Source organism: Peromyscus leucopus, chromosome 15 (assembly GCF_004664715.2).
Source record: "Peromyscus leucopus breed LL Stock chromosome 15, UCI_PerLeu_2.1, whole genome shotgun sequence".
In the NCBI taxonomy this organism is placed as follows: Eukaryota; Metazoa; Chordata; class Mammalia; order Rodentia; family Cricetidae; genus Peromyscus; species Peromyscus leucopus.
The window spans coordinates 69,149,206-69,170,748 of NC_051076.1; the positions used below are offsets into that span (position 1 = coordinate 69,149,206).

Consider the following 21,543-nt stretch of genomic DNA (forward strand, 5'->3'; position numbering starts at 1 on the left):
TCCTGCTGTTAGGAGTCCCACAAGAGGACCAAGCTACACAATTGTTACACATATGCAGAGGCATTAAGTCATTCCCATGCAGTCTCCTTGGTTGTCAGTTCAATCTCTGTGAGCTCCTATGTGCCCAGATTAGTTGATTCTGTGGGTTTTCTTGTGATGTCCTTGACCCCTCTGGCTCCTACAATCCTTCTTCCCTTTCTTTAGCAGGATTCCCAAGCTCAGCCTAATGTCTGTCTGTGGGTCTGCGTCTATTTCCATCAGTTGCTGGCTGAAGCTGCTCTGCTGACACTCGGGCTCAGGCACCAATCTCTGAGTACAGCAGAATATCGTTAGGCATCATTACATTGACTTTTTTCCCCTTGGGTTGTATTTGGTTCTATCGTAGGTCTCTGGGCCATCCAGCCTCTGGGTCATGGTGCTCCAGGCAGTGTCAGGGGTGGGCTAACTCTCATGGCATGGGTCTGAGGCTGAACTAGTTAGTTGGCCACTCCCACAATCTCTGTGCCATCCTTACCCAGCAGATCCCATAGGCAGAGGGAGAATGTAGGTTGAAGGTTGTGTAGCTGGGTTGGTGTCCCAATCCCTGCACTGGAAGTCTTGTCTGGTCACTGGAGATGGCCAGGCAACTCTTATTGCTAGGAGTCTTAGCTGGGGTCATCCTTGTAGATTCTTGGGAGTTTCCCTTGCATGGGTTTCTATCTCACCCCGAAATGCCCCCCCTTTCCAGTCATCTTTTTCAGTACTCTCCCCACCCATACCTGATCCCTCTTTTCTATTTCCCCTTCCCAGGGAGATCTGGGCATCCCTCCTTGAGTCCTCCTTGTTACCTAGACTCTCTTGGTCTGTGGACTGTAGTCTGGTTATCCTTTACAGCTAATATCCACTTATAAGTGAGTACATACCATGTTTGTCTTTCTGGGTCTGCGTTACCTCACTCAGGATGATTTTTTTTCTAGTTCTGTTTATTTGCCTGCAAATTTCATGATGTCATTTTTTTTAACATCTGAGTCTACTACATTGTATAAATGTACCACATTTCCTTTATCCATTCTTCAGTTGAGGGACATCTAAGTTGTTTCCAGCTTCTGGCTATTATGACAATTAATAAATGGGACCTCGTGAAACTCAAAAGCTTCTGTAAAGCAAAGGACATCATCAATAGGACAAAATGGCAGCCTACAGAATGGGAAAAGATCTTTACCAACTCCACATTTGACAGAGGGCTGATATCCAAAATATATAAAGAACTCAAGAAACTAGGCATCAAAATACCAAATAACCCAATTAAAAATGGAGTACAGATCTAAACAGAATCCTCAACAGAAGAATCTCAAATGGCTGAGAAACACTTAAAGAAATGTTCAGCATCCTTAGCAATCAGGAAAATGCAAATCAAAACGACTCTGAGATTCCATCTTATACCTGTCAGAAAAGCTAAGATCAAAACCACAAGTGACAGCTCATGCTGGAGAGGCTATGGAGCAAGGGGAACATTCCTCCAATATTGCTGGGGGTGCAGACTTGTAAAGCCACTTTGGAAATCAATATGGTAGTTTCTTAGAAAAGTGGGACTCGATCTGCCCCAAGACCCAGCTATACTATTCTTGGGCATATACCCAAAGGATGTGCCATCATACCACAAGGACACTTGCTCGGCTATGTGCATAGCAGCCTTGTTCATAATAGCCAGATCCTGGAAACAGCTTACATCTCCTTTTAAAGCAAGATATTTAAACCACTTCCTCCAAAAATGTTGTACCTAATAGCTTAGTTGAGAATACTTTCATCCTCTTGCCTTTTGATTTAAGGAGAACGCCTGGGAAAGTTTAAGATAACATGACCTGATATTATCAGCTGTGCTCCAAGTCAAGATAATATAACATTTATAATGTCATGAGTGATTATAAATTTACAATTGTTCATTTTGGGTTTTTACTTGTTCTTTGAGTACAAATTAAGAAGATAATGGGCTACAAGGATCATGAGTTTCAGGCCAGCCTAGTTGTAAATAACAAGACCCTGTCTCTGAAAATCCTTAAAGATCTCCTGGGGTCCAAGGTTGAGGGATGTTTTGTCTTCGGCATCTTTCAGCTCATAGAAGACATTTTGCTTTTACTGCATAGTTGCTGAGAAGAAAGACTGCAGAATCAATGCTGCTTTCCTTTTTTTTTTCCCCCAGGGGCTGCAAAGGAAAAAGTAAGCTGCTTGCTTTATTTGCAAGCTTGGTTTGGTTGGAAAGCTTAAATTGTTTTAAACAGGAGTTTCCTGTTGCAGCTCAGCGTAATAGGGTTCATTTTCAGGCAGCTGTGTTTATGGTTATGTGTTATGGTTCTTGCCAGTTTTAGTTGTGTTATAGGTAAAATTAGATGCCATCTTTGAGGAACTCACAGAAAGTGTGAGTGCTCTGCCACCTGAAGTCTTTAGAGCATGACGGTGACATCTAGTCAGTGAGAATGAGTGAAAGATGAGGGCCCTGGTTCACAGAGAGAGCATGCTAAAGTACACTGGTGGTGCAGGTGAGATCCTAGACAGGCACTGCAGACAGCCTGCCAGGCAGCCCTTTCAGCACGCCGCTGTGATATTGTGTAAACTGTGCAACGAGAGGTAACTCAATTATCATGTCGGTAATTTTGAAGTAATATTGTTGTGCCAGCATCACAAGACCCCCAAGCAAGACCCCCACAGAGCCAATATCCGATGCAGAACACAAAGGGGTTTACTGATAGCAAGCAAGCTGGGCTTGGTCCAACATCGGACACAGCAGGTAGAGAAGAACGCCCCGAGCACTCACTTGAAGGGGTTTATATAGGAAAGGTTTACATGCAGCTTGGGATTGGACGAGGGGGCTAAAGGTAAGGCAGTTCTTTGAAGTTACTGGCTGAACTCTAAGCATGAGGTTACTGATGCTAACAGGATTCAGGGTATCTACAGAGACATAAATTTTTACTCCCATGCCCTGCTTTTGTTGAACCCAGGATAGATATATTCAGATTTATTGTTGCAGTCCTATTCTCCTCTAAGGTCAACTTCCGGTCAGTTGAGCCCATCACTCCTCATATCTTGTTTTGCCAAGTCCAGGATACATAGATTTATTGTCCCAGCCTTATAAGTTCAACTTCTGGTCAGTTCTAAAACTGCTGGTCAGCAAATACCTTTAGAGTGGGGGGGAGGGGGTATCTCTCAAGACGGCTACTGATTTTTTCTCTTTCAATATCATTTAGTTTTTCTAAAGGCAGTAAGTCATTGGACATTCTTTACAAAGCTGGAGAGAGATGGCTCAGAGGTCACGTGCACAGATTCTCTTGCAGAGAATCTGACTTTGGTTCTCAGCACCCACATTGCGAGGCTCACAGTAGCCTGTAATCCTAGCTCCAGGGGCCTATATCAACTCTGCCTCCAGAGGCAATCTGCATGTATACGCATCTACCCACACACAAACATTCCCATACACATAATTAAAAACAAATCTTTAAAAAAATATTCTCCATTTCTGTTTATCAGATATTAGTGTTTCCTCTGTCATAATTTCTTCTATATATTTAAATTTTGATGGCCTTGCCCTGAACTCTATCTTCTGTTAGAAATGGTTGTTTTTCCTTAACTTAAAAAAGATACAAGATAACAAACCAAAGCCATCAGATCTAGATCCTGCCAGAGGCAGGACTGCTTTAAAGCAAAGTACTTCTAGGATCAGAATAAAAATAGCCTGCTGTTAGGAGAATTCCTCCTGGGGGAGATGTGAACACAATCTAATCCCTCCTCACAAATCTGATAGAGTTTGATTCCAGGAACTCACATGAAGGTGAAGAGGAGAACAAACTCACCAGAACTGTCCCCTTGACCTCCACACAGCCAGGGTGGCATGCACATACTTTCCCCTACACACATCATGTACATACAATAATAAAAATAAATCTGTTTTCAAAAGGTTAAGATATGGTAGTTCTCTGTATACTTTGAAGTCATATATGAAGTTATTTATTTGTAGTGCTTTACTGTTGAATCTTAGAGGAGCAGTTTACAAATGTAGCGAAGCAAATTTTGTATCAGTTATAAGGAAAATATTTTAAGTTCCTTCTTCTATGCCCTAGATATAGCTACCTAAGAGTTAGTGTGTTTCTCATTCTATAAAGGATTCAAGAAGGGCTTGAGTGCTATAGAAGTGGTGGTAGAAGCATAGGAATCTCATTCATTAATGTAACTTAGTTCCTATTCATACCATTTCCGCAGTCAGTCAGTGAGACTAGTTAGAGCACTTTCATATTAAGAGCGGAAGTCCTGGGGTTGGGGAGATGGCCCCACTGGTAAAGTGCATGCCACAGAATCATGAGAGTCTGAAGTTCAGATGCCCAGCACCCACCTACAATCCAGGCATGGCAGCACATGTCTATGACCCGAGCAGGGCAGGGGGAAGGCAGAGACAAGAGGATCCCCTGAGCTCATGGCAAGCCAAGCTAGCTAAATTGATGAGCTCCAGAGAGAAACCCTGCCTCCAATTAAAAGAAAAGTGTTAGAGGAAGACACCTAACATTGACCTCTGGTCTCTGTACTACACATCCTCTCATACACACAAACACATACATGCACTTACACCATACACACGTTCAAAATGGTTCAGAGAGCCAAAGTCTATTTGGTCTTGTTTTGTTTTGACACAAGGTCTCAGTATGTAGCCCAGGCTTGCCTAGAACATGCTATGGATTTTAGGCTGGCGTTGGGGTCACTTGGAGTGATCCACTTGCCCCAGCCTCCCAAGGTCTTGGAATGCAAGCATATATTCCTGTGCCCAACTTGATATTCTCTGTCTTCCTGCCCATGTACTCTGTATTTTATAATGGTTATTGTATGAAAATGAAGAATTACGTGAAGTAATTTGGAAAAGAATACTCCTGGCATCACACAGAGAGACACATGAGCAAGACAGCCTAGCTCAGGAATAGGGCTTTTTCAGAGTGCTCAACCCAGGAGAACGCACACCAGGTGGGAGGTCACTTAGTCTCCATCCCATCACAGTGTGGTCACTGTGTCACCCCACTGGTGGAAGCTCGCCCTTAGAGACTGACACTGTTGGCTAATTCCTAATGCTGTTTAAGGAAGTGGTGTGATAGTCAAGTCTCAGGAATGTTTGGCATCCAGGGGTCAGGTTAACAGGCATGGATGCAAGAGTTTCACAAGGTGGAGGAGGTTTGTAAAATACCGGCTCTGGGTGGTTACCTGTCTTTGAAAGAAAAGACTTTCTGACATACACCCCCATTGTACTTTTTTTTTCTTCATTTTTTAAACTCAGCCAGCATACACTGACCCTCTGAAGTCTCTAGCAACAAATTATTGTTAAAAATGACTGGGAAATGTTGGCTGAGAGTAGTCTGATGAATTTCTGGACAAAGTCCCTAACACACAAGGGATTTGTTAGCAGGGCTTAAGGTAAGCCACCTTCCTAAGAGTGGTCCTTGGCCACGGAATTGACCTGGACCAACTTGAATGTTAGGTCAGAGATTATATCATATTATTTTGACTAGAAGTTTTCTTTTTTTTTTTTTTTTTTTTTTTTTTTTTTTTTTTTTTTTTTGGTTTTTTCAGACAGGGTTTCTCTGTGTAGCTTTGCGCCTTTCCTGGAACTCGCTTTGGAGACCTGGCTGGCCTCGAACTCACAGAGATCCACCTGCCTCTGCCTCCCGAGTGCTGGATTAAAGGCATGCGCCACCGCCGCCCGGCCTAGAAGTTTTCTTTTAATGAGCATTTACCTTTTCTAACATTATCCTCTCTGAAGAGGTAACCCTGAATTATTTAGAAACCAGACTAGATGCCAAACATATCTGGCATCACTAGTCTCTGGAAAGGATGAAGCTACTAGGAGCCCAGAAACATTTCTGGCTTTCAGCCAAGAAACTGGTTACCTGGAGAGGGGCATATTCTTACTCTAGACTGTCTAGCCTGTTTGTTCCTCCTGGTCTCATTATTCTTTCATGCATATACCCTAAGTGCCGTTATGGAATCGGGGCAATGTCCAATGGTACTGGGAGGGTTTAGAGGTGCTACCATTGTGGTTTCCCAGTGGTTGCATTAACCAAGATTGTGGTAAAGTTGTATGACCTTCACAATCTTGGTCAAGATGGTAACATTGCCTCTATCTTGACGGTGACAAAGCCGTGTGGTTACTTTCTACTGTGGTGAGTTCAGTCTATGAAAAAAATGAGCCCATCTCTCATTGGGCTCAAGTCTGTGTGGGACCTACACATTCCACAGACTAAGTGGAGACTCTTACCTCCTTTTCTTTAAAATCAAAAAAAAAACCCACCTATGTTAGGTTAACATGGACAGAGCAGGAGACAGTCTATGTGGCCTAGGTGTGTAGTCCCTGAAAAGCAAAGCAAAGACTCAGGGAAGACGACAGTCATTCCATGTTCTTACCCTGAGGAAGGGGAGTCCGTGTATCTTGTAATTGTGAACACCGAACAGTGTCATCTTGATCTCATTTTGATCTCTGCACAGCTCCAGGTACACACTGTTGCTGGCCCAGGAGCCTGTCAATGAAGCAGAAGGAATGGGGAAATGTGCTTTGTGCCCGTATGTAGCACTGTGGCTCTGAGAGCACCTGGAGAAACCGGGAAGGAGAAAGTTACCTTGGCACCGTTTGGTCCCACCTCAGCATAGTGATGGCCGAGATCAGGCATCAGGGATTCTGATCCGTGTTGACATAATTTAAGACCCTCAGAACCAACTTGTGAAAAATAGTTCATCCTGATTTAAAAGCTTAGCAGCTTTGTGTGGTGCTTTTACTTAGTAAGAAAAACAGCTGCCTGGGGACCACATGGTCTTAAGGCAGTGACAGATCTACCACTCCAGGTGGTTATCTGCCCTCCCTTTTCCCAAGCCTGATCCAGAGTTTCCCAGGTTCTCTGGAGGAGTCATAATGGAGAAGAAAGTCCTGTGTCCAGACAGAAAAGTTAAGGAGCTAACCTTAACATTTAGTTTCCACCACACGGCCATCAGTCAGGCACAGAAGCCTGAGGGGATAAGACCTGAGGGTTTCTCGTAGAAGGGGGAAGGGAGGTCTTGAAGATCCCTTTCATGTTAGATTTCTTTCATCTCCATTTCCGTCAGATAAAGGACTGAGTCCCTTTTCCAACAGAGAATATAGTCTGGTGTCTTAGTCATTGTTCTCTTACTGTGAAGACACTATGACCAAGGCAACTCTTATAAAAGAAAGCATTTGATTGGGGCTGGCTTACAGTTCAGAGGTTTAGTCCGATATCACCATTGTTGGTTACGCCCTGGAGCCGTGGCTGGTTGCCTGGCGGCCATGCTGGCGGAGGAGCGTGCTGATTGAAAGAATCACTGCCATGGTTACCTTTTTAGAGCTTTATTGGGGGGGCAGGACGACGGAGGGAGGAAGGAAGGAGCAGAAAGGAGAGGGAGAAAGGGCACAGAGGGCCCACCCGCTTTTTAGGCTGGGACGCCGTCGAAGGCTGATGACGTAATTAAGGACAAAATCCTTACAACCATGATGGAAGCATGGTGGCACACAGGCAGACATGGTGCTGGAGACGGAGCTGAGAGGTCTACGTCCCAATCTGCAGGCAGCAGGAAAAAAGAGAGCCACTGGGCCTGCTTGGGCTTTTGATACCTGGAAACCCACCCCCAGTGACACACCTCCTCCAACAAGGAAACACCTCCTACTCCTTCTCAAGTAGTATCTATCCCTGGTAACTAGGCATTCAAACACATGAGCCTATGGAGGCCATTCTTTTTTTTGAGATAGGGTTTCTCTGTGTAGTTTTGGTGCCTGTCCTTGATCTTGCTCTGTAAACCAGGCTGGCCTTGAACTCACAGAGATCGCCTGCCTCCCCCTCCCGAGTGCTGGGATTAAAGGCGTGTGCCACCACCACCCAGCTATGGAGGCCATTCCTATTCAAATCAGCACTTCAGTCTTTTCCTGAGCAATGAGATTCTTGTTGCCAACAGGGTAGGTTAGGAGTTGGTAGACTCAGTTCTCATGGGACCCTTGAATTCCATCCAGAAGACTAACAGCTTACAGATAGGCCCTGGGTCCACATGAAACAACAGCTCTTTATCATCTGTGAGTTTCGTTTTATTTTTTCTTTTTAGTTTTCTCATTACCCTTCCCGTGAACTGTCAGAGAGAATTGTATTCTTACTTTCATTTTTCCTAGAGCTCTTTTTATTTTTGCTATTTCCTACCCTGAATTCTGAATGTGGGAGTCTCTTAGAGACTGAGTTCCTGTTCCCAGGAGTAGAGACTTCTTGTGCTCAGTCGGCCTCTTTGCCACCCCTTGTCAGGTTGATAGAAACCCCTGGCTAGATCTGAGAGACTGCTGATAAGTCATGAGGTCACCTGAACACCGGTGCAGCTGTGAATCGGGCTCCACATTCCCTTCATGCTCAGAGCACAATGTAGCCAGGGTGTCCCGAATGCCAAGCAGTTATCATTTTTCTTCCTTGTTCTGTGCACAGAGTTACCTGGTCACTGCAGAGCTCTCCTGGGCCCTTCCCCACATTGCTGAGAAATTTTACATCCTGGGATGGTTACTGATCTAAGGACATCATTCCCTGGGAACGTGGGGGCTGTGGACAGGGTCTTCCCAAGGGAGGAGATCGAAATACTCCCAGATGGATTTGAAATCCAGGATGAGTCCCCAAATTGTAAAAGAATATTCCTCTAGTCACATAGAGAGAAACACAAAGTAAAAGTAACCCAGAAAGGCAGATGCAAAAGGGTGCTTAGCCACCAAATCAGGCAGGCAGGCGGGCAGGCGGGCAGACCCGGTTGGGGAGTTTAGTGTGTCACCCTGAGGTGGGAGCTGCACCTTACAGGCTAACGTGATGGGCTAATTCCTAATCAGTGCTTTGAAGGGAAAGGGTGTGATAGAGTCGAGTCTTGGGTCTGCATTCCAGGAATTACCTAACAGGAGTGGATCCAGAATTTCACAAGAGGGAATGCTGGTCCTTGGTGGGCTACTCATCTCAGAAAGAAAAGAGCTTTTCTCATGGAAAGAGTAGGTATAAGTAATAGCTAGGTTTTTGTTTGGTTTTGCTCATTTGTTCTGTGTCTCAGAATATGTCAGCCAAGCAGCTGTAGTTCAAAAACAAGAAAATATTAGTTTATCACTGCAAGCTAAAACATGTGTAGTGTCAGCATCAGGCTAAGTGTAGTCAATAATTTAGAGCATAACAAAGCCAGAAATAAGTAAATGGGTAAGGAGGATTTGGGAAAGACCAGTATTGAATTAGTGACTTTTAGCTCTGTGCATTAAGAGCTCCAGGAGAGTTTAAAGAATCAGAGTCTTTCGTCTAGAGCGTTGTTCTCAACCTGGGGGTCATGACTGTAGCTAGAGTTTTTCTGCTTTACCCACAGTCAGACAAATCTCTGTCACCCGCCAGTCCTCACGCTCAGACAACAAGTAAAACAGAAATAGCATACAAACTTATGCTGCAGCTTCTTGCTAACTTTCTTATAGCTTAATTAATATTTTACATCTATATGCAGTGGTGGTGGCTTTCACATGCTGCTGGTCATGGGCTGCTGCAGGACTCTCTGCGTCAGCTTCACTTCCAGAATTCTCTTCTTGTCACTATTCTGCCACTTGCAACAGTTTTTATTATGACCAATCAGAGCAATTTGACATACAGACTGTCCCACAGCACATGACCCTTTGGGATCAAATGACCCTTTCACAGGAGTTGCATACAGATATCCTACGTATCTGGCACTTATATTACAGTTCATAGTAGTAGCAAAATAACAGTTATGAAGTAGCAGCAAAAATAATTGAAGGTTGAAGAGATCACCACACATGAGGAGCCGTAATAAAGGGTCTGCCTGCAGCATTAGGAAGGTGGAGAACCACTGTTCCAGAGTCTGGTACAGCTATTCCTGACCAATGAGATGGTTCTGTGGGCAAAAGTGCTTGCTAAGTTAAGCCTGGAGGCCTGAGTTCATCTGCAGAACCCATGGTGGCGAGGAAGAATTAAAAGGACACAAGGAACCTGTCATACACGCACGCACGCACGCACCAAAAGCAAAGATTTCTAAAAGATTACTCTAGGGCCAGTCTAGGAATTCAGAATTTCTTGAAGGCCCTAGATATATATGGTTCTAATGTGCAGCCAGACAAAGAAGCCACTAGTTTTTATTGACAGGCATTTTCAGAAGAGCCCTTTGACCCAAAGGACATGATTTCATAATACCCCCTTCCTCTAGTTTTTTTTCCCCCCCAAGACAGGGTTTCTCTCTGTAGCTCTGGCTGTCCTGGAACTCGAATTGTAGACCAGGCTGGCCTCAAACTCAGAGATTCACCTGCCTTTGCCTCCCAAGTGGTGGGATTAAAGGTGTGCGCCACCACTGTCCAGCTTATTCCACTTTGAATGAAGGAAAAACAGACTTCAGTGTACACCCTCATGTAACTGTCAGAGCGGGAGACTAATGAGAAGGTTTGCTTTTTTTCCCCCCAGTGTTAAAAGATGACACAGAGAAGCTCAAACAGCTGGAAATGGAGCAGAATATCTTGCCGTCTCCACGACTTCCCATTGACATTAATGTCAACAGCCAGGTGAGTATTGGGATCTCTTGTGTGTCTACTTACTATACAGCATCATAGTTCCCAGAAAGACTTACTTTCCAAGACAGTTGTCTTAATTTGCTTTCTTTTACTGTCGTAAAGGCTGTGACCAAAAACAACTAGGAGAGCGGTGGATTCACTTCATCCTACAGCTTACTGTCCTTCATGAAAGAAGTGAGGGCTGGAACTCACGGCAGGAAGTAAAGCGAACGCCTTAGAAGGATGCTGCTTACTGGCTTACAGTCCTACAACCCAGGGGCAGCCCCCCTCCGGTGGGCTGGCCTCTACCACGTCAGTCATTAAAACTGCCCACAGGTGGCCATCAGGCCAGTCTGAGGGAGTCTTGTCTGTGGAGATCCCCTCTTCTCAGAAAACCCTAGCTTGTGTCAGGTTGGCCAAAAACTAACCAGCACGACAGTACTGTCTCATTTTTGGTGGGAAGTCTGTTGAGCTCTAATAGACCTGTGTTCCCATTTTAAAAGGTGAAATCTGTCAATATGTAGGCAAGAAGGAGGAAACTTGCACTGGCAACATTAAGAATTTTAATGGGGCTAAAGAGGACTGGGATCAGTGGGTGCTGTTGAGAGGCGGCTCAGTAGCCAAGAGCATTTGCTGCTTTTGCAAAGGACCCAGGTTTGATTCCCTGCACCCGTATGGCAGCTAGCTACCGTCTGTAACTCCCAGTTTTAGACACCCTCTTCTAAACTTGCAGGCACTGGACACACATGTGGTGCACAGACATGCATGCAGGCAAAACACTCATAAAATAAAAAATAAACACAGAAAGAAATCATTGTAAGGTCAGAAGCAGACATATCTCAGTGAGTCAAGGCCAGCCTGCTTTAAAATAGTGAGTTTCAGGCCTGCCAGAGATACCTAGTGAGACACTGTCTTAAAAACAAATAAAATTTAAAGTCTCTCATGATGAACATTTGTTTGTCTGTTTGGTTGATTGGTGTCATTTGTTTGTTCGTTTGTTTTTGAGACAGGGTTTCTCTGTGTAGCCCTGGCTGTCATGTAACTCACTCTGCAGACCAGGCTGGCCTCAAACTCAGAGGTCCGCCTGCCTCTGCCTCCTAAGTGCTGGGACCGCCCAGCTCATGGTGGTTTTTTAAAGAGACACTGAGGAACTAAAGAGATAGTCAGTAGTTAAGAGCACTGGCAGCTTTCCCATAGACCTGGGTTCGATTCCCAGCACCCACATGGAGGCTCACCCATGTAGTAGCTCATGATCATCTGTCACTGCAGTCCCAGAGTATCTGATGCCCTCTTCTGACCACTGTGGGCACTGCGCTTACATGCACATGCAGTCACATCTGTACACATAATTTAAAAACTAAATAAGCATGGTGAAAAACATCATTGGCCTGACTGAAAGTCATAGGTTAAGTGGTTGTATATTTTTTTTTTCATTTTAATGTCGTGTGTTTCTGAGGCTTTGAAATGAGGATGGTTGTCACGTGCAAATGATTAAGAAGTCCTCAACTCTGCCACAATGGAGTTCAGGGAAGGGGAAATGTCAGGACATTTGAATGAGCCATGATTGTAAAAGAACGTAGAATTACTGGGAGCTGAGCTTGGTGGTTCAGGGCTATGATCCAGATAGCTGGAAAGCTAAAGCCGAAGAACCATAAGTTCAAGTCCTGCCAAGGGCACAGTGATTTCAGCATCAGCCTGGACAGCCTGGTGAGAGCCTGCCTCTAAATTAAAGCCAAACGGAGAAGGGGATGCACAAGGTCCTAGGTTCAGTCCCCAGAAACACACACACACACACACACACACACACACACACACACACACACACACACACACACACAGACTTCTGCTAACAGATAGGTCACAGGCAAGATCAAATCTTAAAAAGGTCTCAAATACTCTTTTATATCAGAATTACATAGGAAAGCTTGTTAAAAATTCAGATTTAGCCGGGCGGTGGTGGCGCACGCCTTTAATCCCAGCACTCGGGAAGCAGAGGCAGGCGATCTTTGTGAGTTCGAGCCAGCTGGCTACAAGTGAGTTCCAGAAAGGCGCAAAACTACACAGAGAAACCTGTCTCGAAAAACAAAAAAAAAAAAAAAAATTCAGATTTAGAGCCAGGCCTGCTGGTACATTCCAGTCTCAGCCTTTGGGATGCTGAGGCCACAGATTACTGGCTCAAGACCACTCTGAGATACATAAGGAGACTCTCAAAAAACAAAATTTTTAAGTTCAGATTTTAGGGTGCTGCCTAGAGACTGAAATAGACACATTGAGAAACATCAGAATTGGAATAAGGACATCAAGTTTGTTCAGACTGTAGACAGTGGTATGATATGCAGTCCTAGGCCCAGCAGCTGTCCTGTCGTTAGTTACTATTTAAGTTAAGCAAAGTATTCAATGTAGTTCAAACTGGTTACTTTTCTTTTAAATGTATTAGTCTACCTCCATTTAATTACGGTGTTTACTGAGTGGTTTGTTATTTGTTGTTTTCATCAGTGTCTTTGAGAATGTTTATATATTTGTTACATTAATGGTTACATATAATTTGTTCCAAAAAGTCACCTCCTTTCCTGGTGACAGCTCCAGAGTTAGTAACACGAAATATGAATGGTCAGGACCTAATTCCTATCTTTAAGCAACTGAGTTACTGAAATGATTGAATTAAAACATTCCTGGAGGACATGTGACACTTAGTGACATCTATCCCAGTGGATTCCAGATTAGACACTCTAGGGGTCAGTCCCCTTCATTTTGGAGCTCTTTATCTGCAGTAGATGGCCACAGGAGTGAGTGTCGGGGACAGGAGATAAGCTGCCTGAGGCGTATGAGTTCCTGGTTGTCTGAATATGAACTCTCAACATTCCTGTTTCCACATAACTATGGCCTATCAAGAGTGTTATATTTTTAAACACTCAGGAAGAAGTGGTAAAGTTGACCGAGAAATGTCTTAATAACGCCATTGAGAGCCCAGGATTGAACGCAGTGAGGGTTCCTCCTGACTTCAAGAGCAATATTTTGAAGGCTCAAGTAGAAGCAGTGCATAAGGTAAGCTTCCTTGCATGGCTCTGCCCTGGTGTGTGCTGGCCAGTTTTATGTCAGCTTGACACGAGCTGTGGGAATCAGAAAGGAAATTGAAAGCATACCTCTGAAAGATTAGACTGTAGGCAAGCCTGTTGAGCGTTTCCTTAATTGGTGGGGGAGGGCCCAGCCCATGGTGGATGAGGCCAGCCTTGGGCTGGTGGTCCTGGGTTCTGTAAGAAAGCAGACTAAACAAGCCATGAAGAACAAGCCAGTAAGCAGCACCCTCCATGGCCTCTGCATCAGCTCCTGCCTCAGGTTCCCGCCCTGCTTGAATTCTGTCCTGACTTCCTTCAGTGATGAACAGTGATGTGGAAGTGTGAGCCAAATAAACCCTTTCCTTCCCGAGTTGCTTTGGTCATGGTGTTTCATCATAGCAATAGTCACCCTGACTAGGGCATGACACCACACACACACACACACAAGACATACTGTTATCACAGATGAATAATATAAGATATGAAAAGTACAGGCTTTAGAATCTCATTTCTAGTCTGGCCCCTTCAAATTTTGTGTTTGGGGCAAATTAGTATATTTCTCAAGCTTGTTTTCTGTTTTCAATAAGATAATGGTAATGCTTTCCTTAAGATGCATTGAAAGAATAAAATAAAGTAATAAATGCAAAGGACAAAGAATACTGCTTGAAACATAATAAACATTAAAAAGTATAGCCCAGTTGGGCATGGTGGCACACACCTTTAATCCCAGTCTCAGGAGGCAGAGGCAGATGGATCTCTTGAGTCCCAGGCCAGCCAAGGTTACATAGTGAGACCTTTTTTTAATTTTCTGGAGCTGAGAACTGAACCCAGGGCCTTGTGCTTGTTAGGCAAGCGCTCTACCACTGAGCTAAATCCCCAACCCCGAGACCATATTTTAAATAAATAAATAAATAAATAAATAAATAAATAAATAAAAATCATGGCCCCGATAGTGGCAGCCACTGTCACAGCTGATAGTAATAACATATAATCTGAATTTTTTAAAGCTCTTGGAACAGTGTCAAGGAACTGGCTCGTCTCCTGTGAGGCCGCTCTCTTGACCTCAGACTTCCCAACCTCTGCCACAGTGCAACACAGATGCTTGTTATTTGTATGCTTTCTGGATCCTGGCATCTTACAGTAGTCTGAATGGACCAAGAGAGCATGACCTTACATTTCAGTTCTTTGTTTTTGATTGAATAAAATGAGAAATCATTTTAATAACTTTAAATTACAAGGATTTTATTTTATAGTGAAAGGCCTCCTCATAAAGACAATTCCAGAAGCACATACCTCCATGGTAAAAATCTACCCGATATTATTTGTTTGTTTGTTTGTTGTCTGTTTTGAGGCAGGATCTCTATTGTGTGGCTCTGACCGTCCTGGAACTCACTATGTCGACCAGGCTGGCCTTGAACTCATTGAGTTCTGCTTGCCTCCCAAATGCTATGATTAAAGGTGTGCATCACCTTGTCTGACTCTACACAGTATTTTAAAAAGAAGCAATAGAAATTCTATACAAACTCTTTCAGAAAATAAGACAGGAAAGAGATTTTCATAATTTACACTATTAATGTTCTCCCCATACCAAAACTAGGGCAAAGTATTACAAGAAAAAGGTTCCAAACCAGTAATCCTCTCAAACAGGGGTAGAAAAGTTCTTTGAAAGGTCTGATGGACAGTGTAGAAGTACAGTTATTCTTCATCATCACAAGGGTGTGTGTCATGAGACAATTTGGTTTATCACTCAAATCCATATAGTTTATATATTTAAAAATATGTACAGTTAGGCCAGGAGTGGTGATACACGCCTTTAATCCCAGCACATGGGATCAGAAGCAGGTGGATCTCTGTGATTTTAAAAAAGGGCTACATAGTGAGACCCTGCTTCTTCTCCTCCACAGAGAAGTCAGATAATCTCATTGCGTATAGAAAAGGCATTTCACAACATCCAGTACTCGGTCATGTTAAAAGTTCCCAGTACAGTAGGAATAAAATGGGTCTCATTTAATCTCCTATGTTACGTATTTTCTTCACTTCAAAAAGAAAGAATCATGCCAGGCAGTGGTGGCGTACACCTTTAGTCCCAGCACCCCAGAGGCAGAGGCAGGCGGATCTCTGAGGTCGAGGCCATCCTGGTCTACAAAGTGAGTTCCAGGACAGCCTGGGATACACAGAGAAACCCTGTTTTGGAAAAAAAAAAAAAACAAAACAAAACAAAAAAAAAATCAGGGCACACAGTCAAATCAAAACAAAACCAAGAATCATCAGTGTACAAGTTTAGTGATTGACTTCTGGAATCTGCTCCTTCCCAGTTCTCTAGGCTCCAGAGCTTCACTTCTCAGGCTCTGCCCTCTGCAGAACACATGGCTTGTCTCCTCCTAGGTTCAGGAGCTCCACACAATCCCTACCACTGTCCTTGATGGGTGGTCCATGGTACTGGTATGGCCTAAATGCTGGCCTGTACACTGTAACTAAGGCTGTGCCTTCACCAACCGTCTCTCCTGGCCTCTCTTCAGGCTCCAACTCTGCCACACAGTTCCAAGCCTCAGCTGCTCTCCATGACCTTCCAACCCTGTACAAACTCCTACACATTACCAAGTTTGGCGGCCAGCATAGGGTACAGCCTCGGCCCACTCTGGACCACAGCTTCTGCGTGCTGACCTTGAAGAAATACTTCTCAGAAGATTTCACCTCGGTGATGCTGGTCTCTTAATCACAGCAGATTGCTCAGTCTCAGCTAAACAGTGTCAGTTATTCCAGTAAAGCCAAGGTTCACTCCAGTGGACTGGTCTCTTAGTCACAGCTGAATCTTAGCCCAGCTGACCAGAACCACCGAGTCTCGATATAAAGTAGCATACACATGGCCCCAGTGGGGCCTTCACTTCCTCTGACACTTTACAAACCAGACCCAGTATCTGCATTGTCCCCAGCTCTATCTTCTGGGTTCCCACAACAGCTCTTCCAGCCCAACGTTCCAAAGTCATTCTGTAATCTGGCCCAAAGCACGGTCAGGTCTGTTTCAGTAAGTCTGTGAACCTGGTATTCACGTCTGTCTCAGGTTTCTGTTGCTGTGATAGACGCCACGACCAGAAGCAATCTGGGGAGAAAAGGAACGGAAGAGAAGCCATGGAGGAGTGCTGCTCACTGGCTTGCTCCTCATGGCTTGCCCAGCTTTCTTTTTTGTACTCAGAGGCACCTGCCCAGGACTGGCACCACCCACAGTGGTCTGCGCCCTCCCACATTAATCATTAATCCGGAAAATGCCCCCGCAGTCTTGTCTACAGGCCATTCCAATAGGGACATTTTCTCAGTTGAAGTTCCCTCTTCTCAGATGACTCTTAGCTTGAAGTTGATAAAAAACTAACCCGTACCCAGGGCCAGAGAAATGATTTAGCAAATAAAGGTGCTTGTGGCCAGGTCTGACAGCCTCAGTTCAGTCCCTGAGACCCCCACGGTAGAAGGAAGGGTAGAACTGATTCCCACAAGGTGCCCTCTGACCCCCGTGCTTGTGCGGCGACACTTGCATGCCCACACATGTTTACAGATAGAGCAGTGTGAAGAAAATCATGCTGCTCTATAGAAATAGAGACTAAGGTGGCCATGATAGGCTCACAGCTTGTATGAAATTGTAGAAATGTTTTCAGACGGGGAAGAGTGAAATGTTACATGTTCGTTATGCACCCGTGAGTATTTTTCAGCGTTCCTCAGACATTTGACGTGAGTGCATTTATGTGTTAAACATTACCTCAGTGATGCTGGATAAAACTGAGCTCTTTAGAAAAACTTTTGGATTTCCTTCTTAAAATACTCATTGCATTTAAGAAACAGGAGCCAGCGGGCGGTGGTGGCGCTCACCTTTAATCCCAGCACTTGGGAGGCAGAGCCAGGCAGATCTTTATGAGTTCAAGGCCAGCCTGGTCTACAGAGTGAGATCCAGGACAGACACCAAAACTACACAGAGAAACCCTGTCTCAAAACACCAAAAAAAAAGGGGGGGGTGCGGGGGGCTGGAGAGATGGCTCAGAGGTTGGGAGCAGTGGCTGTTCTTCCAGAGGTTCTGAGTTCAATTCCCAGCAACCACATGGTAGCTTACAACCATCTATAATGAAACATTGTATACATAATAAATAAATAAATCTTTAAAAAAGAAAAGAAACAGGAGCCCAATATATAGCTAACCATGTTCTTTTTATCATGTAAATTTAAAAACTACTGGCATTGAATCTTTGTGAATTTTGTATTGGGTAACACTCTGTAGTGTCTCGTAATTAATAACTGTGTGGTAAGAAGATGTGCCAAGTGTATTCAGCACTCTGAACTTGAGTCTTAGATTATTGATCTGGCTGTAGGGTAGGGCTGTACTAGATACGGTACTGATAAGTTACAATTACATCTTATTGGAACTGAAGCAAGTTAATTTTTATGTTTTTACAGGAATCCTTTCAATCAAAGATTCAGTGTTTTTGTTATTGTATTTTCTTAGGCTGCAAGAGAAGATAGTTTAACTCATAAAAATGTCAGCGTTCAAGATGCTGCCACAAACAGGTACAATCCTGGGAAAGTGAACTCGGTTGATTTTCTTATCTTTTTTTTCCTGCTACCTCTTCTTTGTACAGCAAAGGTCCCACTGTGTCTGTTTGAAGGACAGCTGGATTCACTGTCTGCTGTCCATCGGAGAGCCTGCTACTGTCTAGTGTAGAGTCTGGTGTTAGATTGTCTGGAGATAGTCCCAGGCCGTCCGCATTCGCACTTCGCTGTAAGTGATCCAAACTGTAGGGCAGACCCGTATCTAGTTAGTGTGTGCGTGACGCTTGGCTGTCTTCCGACCCCAGTTCCCTGAACGCCAGGACTGACAGACCTGACAGACGCCTCGCTGCCCTCCTTCTCTCGGCGCTTCTCTCCTTAGTGAGCCGTCGCCTGGGCTGTGGTGTGGGGTTAGCCCTCGCCTTACCTCAGTGTTTGCCCATCGCTGTATCCGGCCAGCTGGTCCTTGGCCTGCTGTCTGTTGTCCTTCCGAGTTTCAATTAGTGGTAGTGGACCGACTGACTCCCTTGGCCTTTCTGTTGGACATAGTTCTGGTGACAGACCCACCCAGCTTTCGTTTGTCTGAGAGTATCTTCATTTCACCTACATTCTTGGGTTTTTGTTTTTATTTTCGAGACAGGGTTTATCTGTGTAACAGCCCTGGCTGTCCTAGATCTCGATCCATAGCCCAGGCTGGCCTCGAACTCACAGAGATCCGCCTGCCTCTGCCTCCCGAGTGCTGGGATTCAAGGTGTTGTTCTTGAGGAGAGCTCCCTTGGACGTAGGATGAGTTGACGTTTCCTCCTTTTCTAGTAACACTTTCAAATGCTGTGTACAGTGCTGTCTCACCTTGAGCTTTCCACTCGGGTCATTTTGTTTGGGGGTTGTCGTTGTTGTTGTTGTTAATGATGCTGGATATTTGGCAATTTTAATTTTTTTAATTGAAAAAGCGTTTTTCATACACTGTCTTCTAATCATGCTTTTCCCTCCCCCAACTTGTCCCAGATCCTCCCCACCCTGCCACTCCACACCCCACACCTCTTCTCTCTCTTTAAAACACAAGAAACACCAAACCAAAGGAAAAATCTCTCTCTCTCTGTCACTGAGAACACACACACACACACACACACACACACACACACACACACACACACAGAGTCAGAAAACAAAATATATAAGCAAAAGACTAATAAGACAAAAAGATGCCCAAACAAAGCAATTTGAGACAAAAAGTCAGCACAACTGAAGTTCCCTTGGGGTTGGCCTTCTACTCCTGAGGCCTGCCCTTTGGTTCGTACTCCCAATGAGAGACTGATGGGAAAACTGAGTTCTCATTTGCGAGCAGGTGTCAGCTGCAGATGGCTTCTTGGTTAGAGCCTGTGTTCTGTGTCCACTTCCCCTCTCGGTAAGGAGACCCTGTCTGGCTTAGACCTGTACAGCCCTGTGTATATTGCCAAAGTCCGTGTGAGTTCATATGTGCATCGGTCCTATTGTGTCTGGGAGTCATCCGTCCCCTCTGGCTCTTACAATCTTTCCACCTTTCTTTCAGCATAGCCCCCTAAGCCCTGAGGGAAGGTTTGATGAAGACATCCCATTTAGGATGAAGTGCTCCAAAGTCTCTGACTCTGTATATTGTCCAGCTGTGGGTCTCTGTGTTAGTGCCCATGTGCTGCAAGAAGCTTCTCTGATGATGGCTGAGCATGGCGTTGATCTGTAGGTATAGCAGAATGTCACGAGGGTCATTTTCTTGCTATGTTTCTTTAGCAGAGCTGTCGTGTTTGGTTCCTGGCCACCCAAGTGGTGTCAGGTATGAGCTTTCGCTCCTGGAGTAGACCTTAAATCTAATCAGAGGAGCTGGTTCTTCTCACAACATCAGTGCTCCTGGTGCACCAGCATGTCTTGCAGGCAAGACCACTGGTCCGGATCACAGGGCTGCAGGCTGGCCTGACGGTCCCCTTTCTCCTCTGCTAGTGTGCAGAGTTCCTTCCGGTACCATGAGCGCTAGCCGGTAGTACTAACGCCTCTAATTACGCCCCAGCTTGACTTCTCCATGTTTGATGAGATTCTGTCAGTGTTGTTTGTCTTCAGCAACAGGGCCTTACCCTCATTGGGAAGACCAACCAGTGACCTTGGCCTTGGGTGTTTGGGGCTTTCCTTAGTGCCCCTCTGGCTAAAGACTGAATCAGATGCAACACACTCGTGCCTGCCACGGGAGGTTCACTGGTGAAAGGTGTCTAGGAAGGGCATTGTCCTCCCCTGTTTGCTGACTCTTTCATTTAGATTTCTTTCATACATGTATGTAGTTTAGGAAGCTTCTACAGTAGTAGGTTTTCAGATGGCCCTCAGTGTTAGTTGTCCTTGCCCATATCCCCTCCTTTTCCCTCCTTCCCATCCTTCTCCCCTACTAGTCCCCCCACACCAAGCCCTGCCCCCACGTCTTCATAACAATGTATTCTATTTACCCCCCCCAGTCCCTCACTAGGTACCTCACCTTTATGTTAATACAGGTCATAGCATGCATATCAAAGGCTTAAAAATCAACATCCATGGGGCTGGAGAATGGCTCAGTAGTGAAGAGCACTGACTGCCCTTCCAGAGGACCTGGTTCAATTCTCAACACCCACATGGCAGCTCACAACTGTCTGTAACTCCTTCATATGTGCAAGCAAAACACCAATGCACATAAAATAAAAAGAAGTAAATCATTAAAAAAATCCCTATATAAGTAAAAACATACAATATTTGTATTTTGGGGTCTGGGCTACCTCACTCAGGATGATTTTTTTTTCTAACCCTATCCACTTGCCTGCGAATTTCATAATTTCATTTTTAGCAGGTAAATAGTATTCCATTGTGTAAATATACCACATTTTCATTATCTGTTCATCAGTTAATGAATTTCTGGCTATTGTGAATAGAGCAGCAATGAACATGGTTGAGTAAGTGTCTCTGTAGTAGGTTGTAGAATCCTTTGGGTAGATGCCCAAGAGTGGTCTAGGTGAATGTTGAGGTAGATCGATTCTAGCTTCCTGAGGAACCACCACACTGATTTCCATAGTGGATGCATGAGTTTGCATTCCCACCAACAGTGAATAAGTGTTCTCTTTCCTCCACATCTTCATCATGATGAGCTGTAATTTGTTTTATTGACCTTGGCCATTCTGACCAGTGTAAGATGAAACCTCAAAGTAGTTTTGATTTGCATTTCCCTGTTACCTGCGGATGTTGAACATTCCATTAAGTGTTTCTCAGCATCTGTGTTTCATCTGGGGACTGAAGTCACCCGCTGTCACTGTGTGAGGGTCAATGTGTTTCTTTTATGAACATGGGTGTCCTTGTGTGTGGTGTGCCGATGTTTGGAGTTGCAATGTCCTCTAAACAATGTGGATTTTTCCTTTGTGG

At 44.6% G+C, this 21,543-nt stretch overlaps 1 protein-coding gene across 6 annotated transcripts in view; it reads left to right on the top strand.

Moving 5' to 3' along the window:
- Epb41l5 (erythrocyte membrane protein band 4.1 like 5) overlaps positions 1 to 21,543 on the top strand; it is a 121,399-nt gene that overhangs the window by 82,269 nt on the left and 17,587 nt on the right. For all 6 annotated transcript variants that reach the window (XM_037211482.1, XM_028879804.2, XM_028879805.2 and 3 more), the window contains 3 exons: positions 10,473 to 10,570; positions 13,475 to 13,603; positions 18,101 to 18,162. In XM_037211482.1, coding sequence (XP_037067377.1) covers positions 10,473 to 10,570; positions 13,475 to 13,603; positions 18,101 to 18,162 — 289 coding nt within the window. The remainder of the gene's footprint in view (positions 1 to 10,472; positions 10,571 to 13,474; positions 13,604 to 18,100; positions 18,163 to 21,543) is intronic.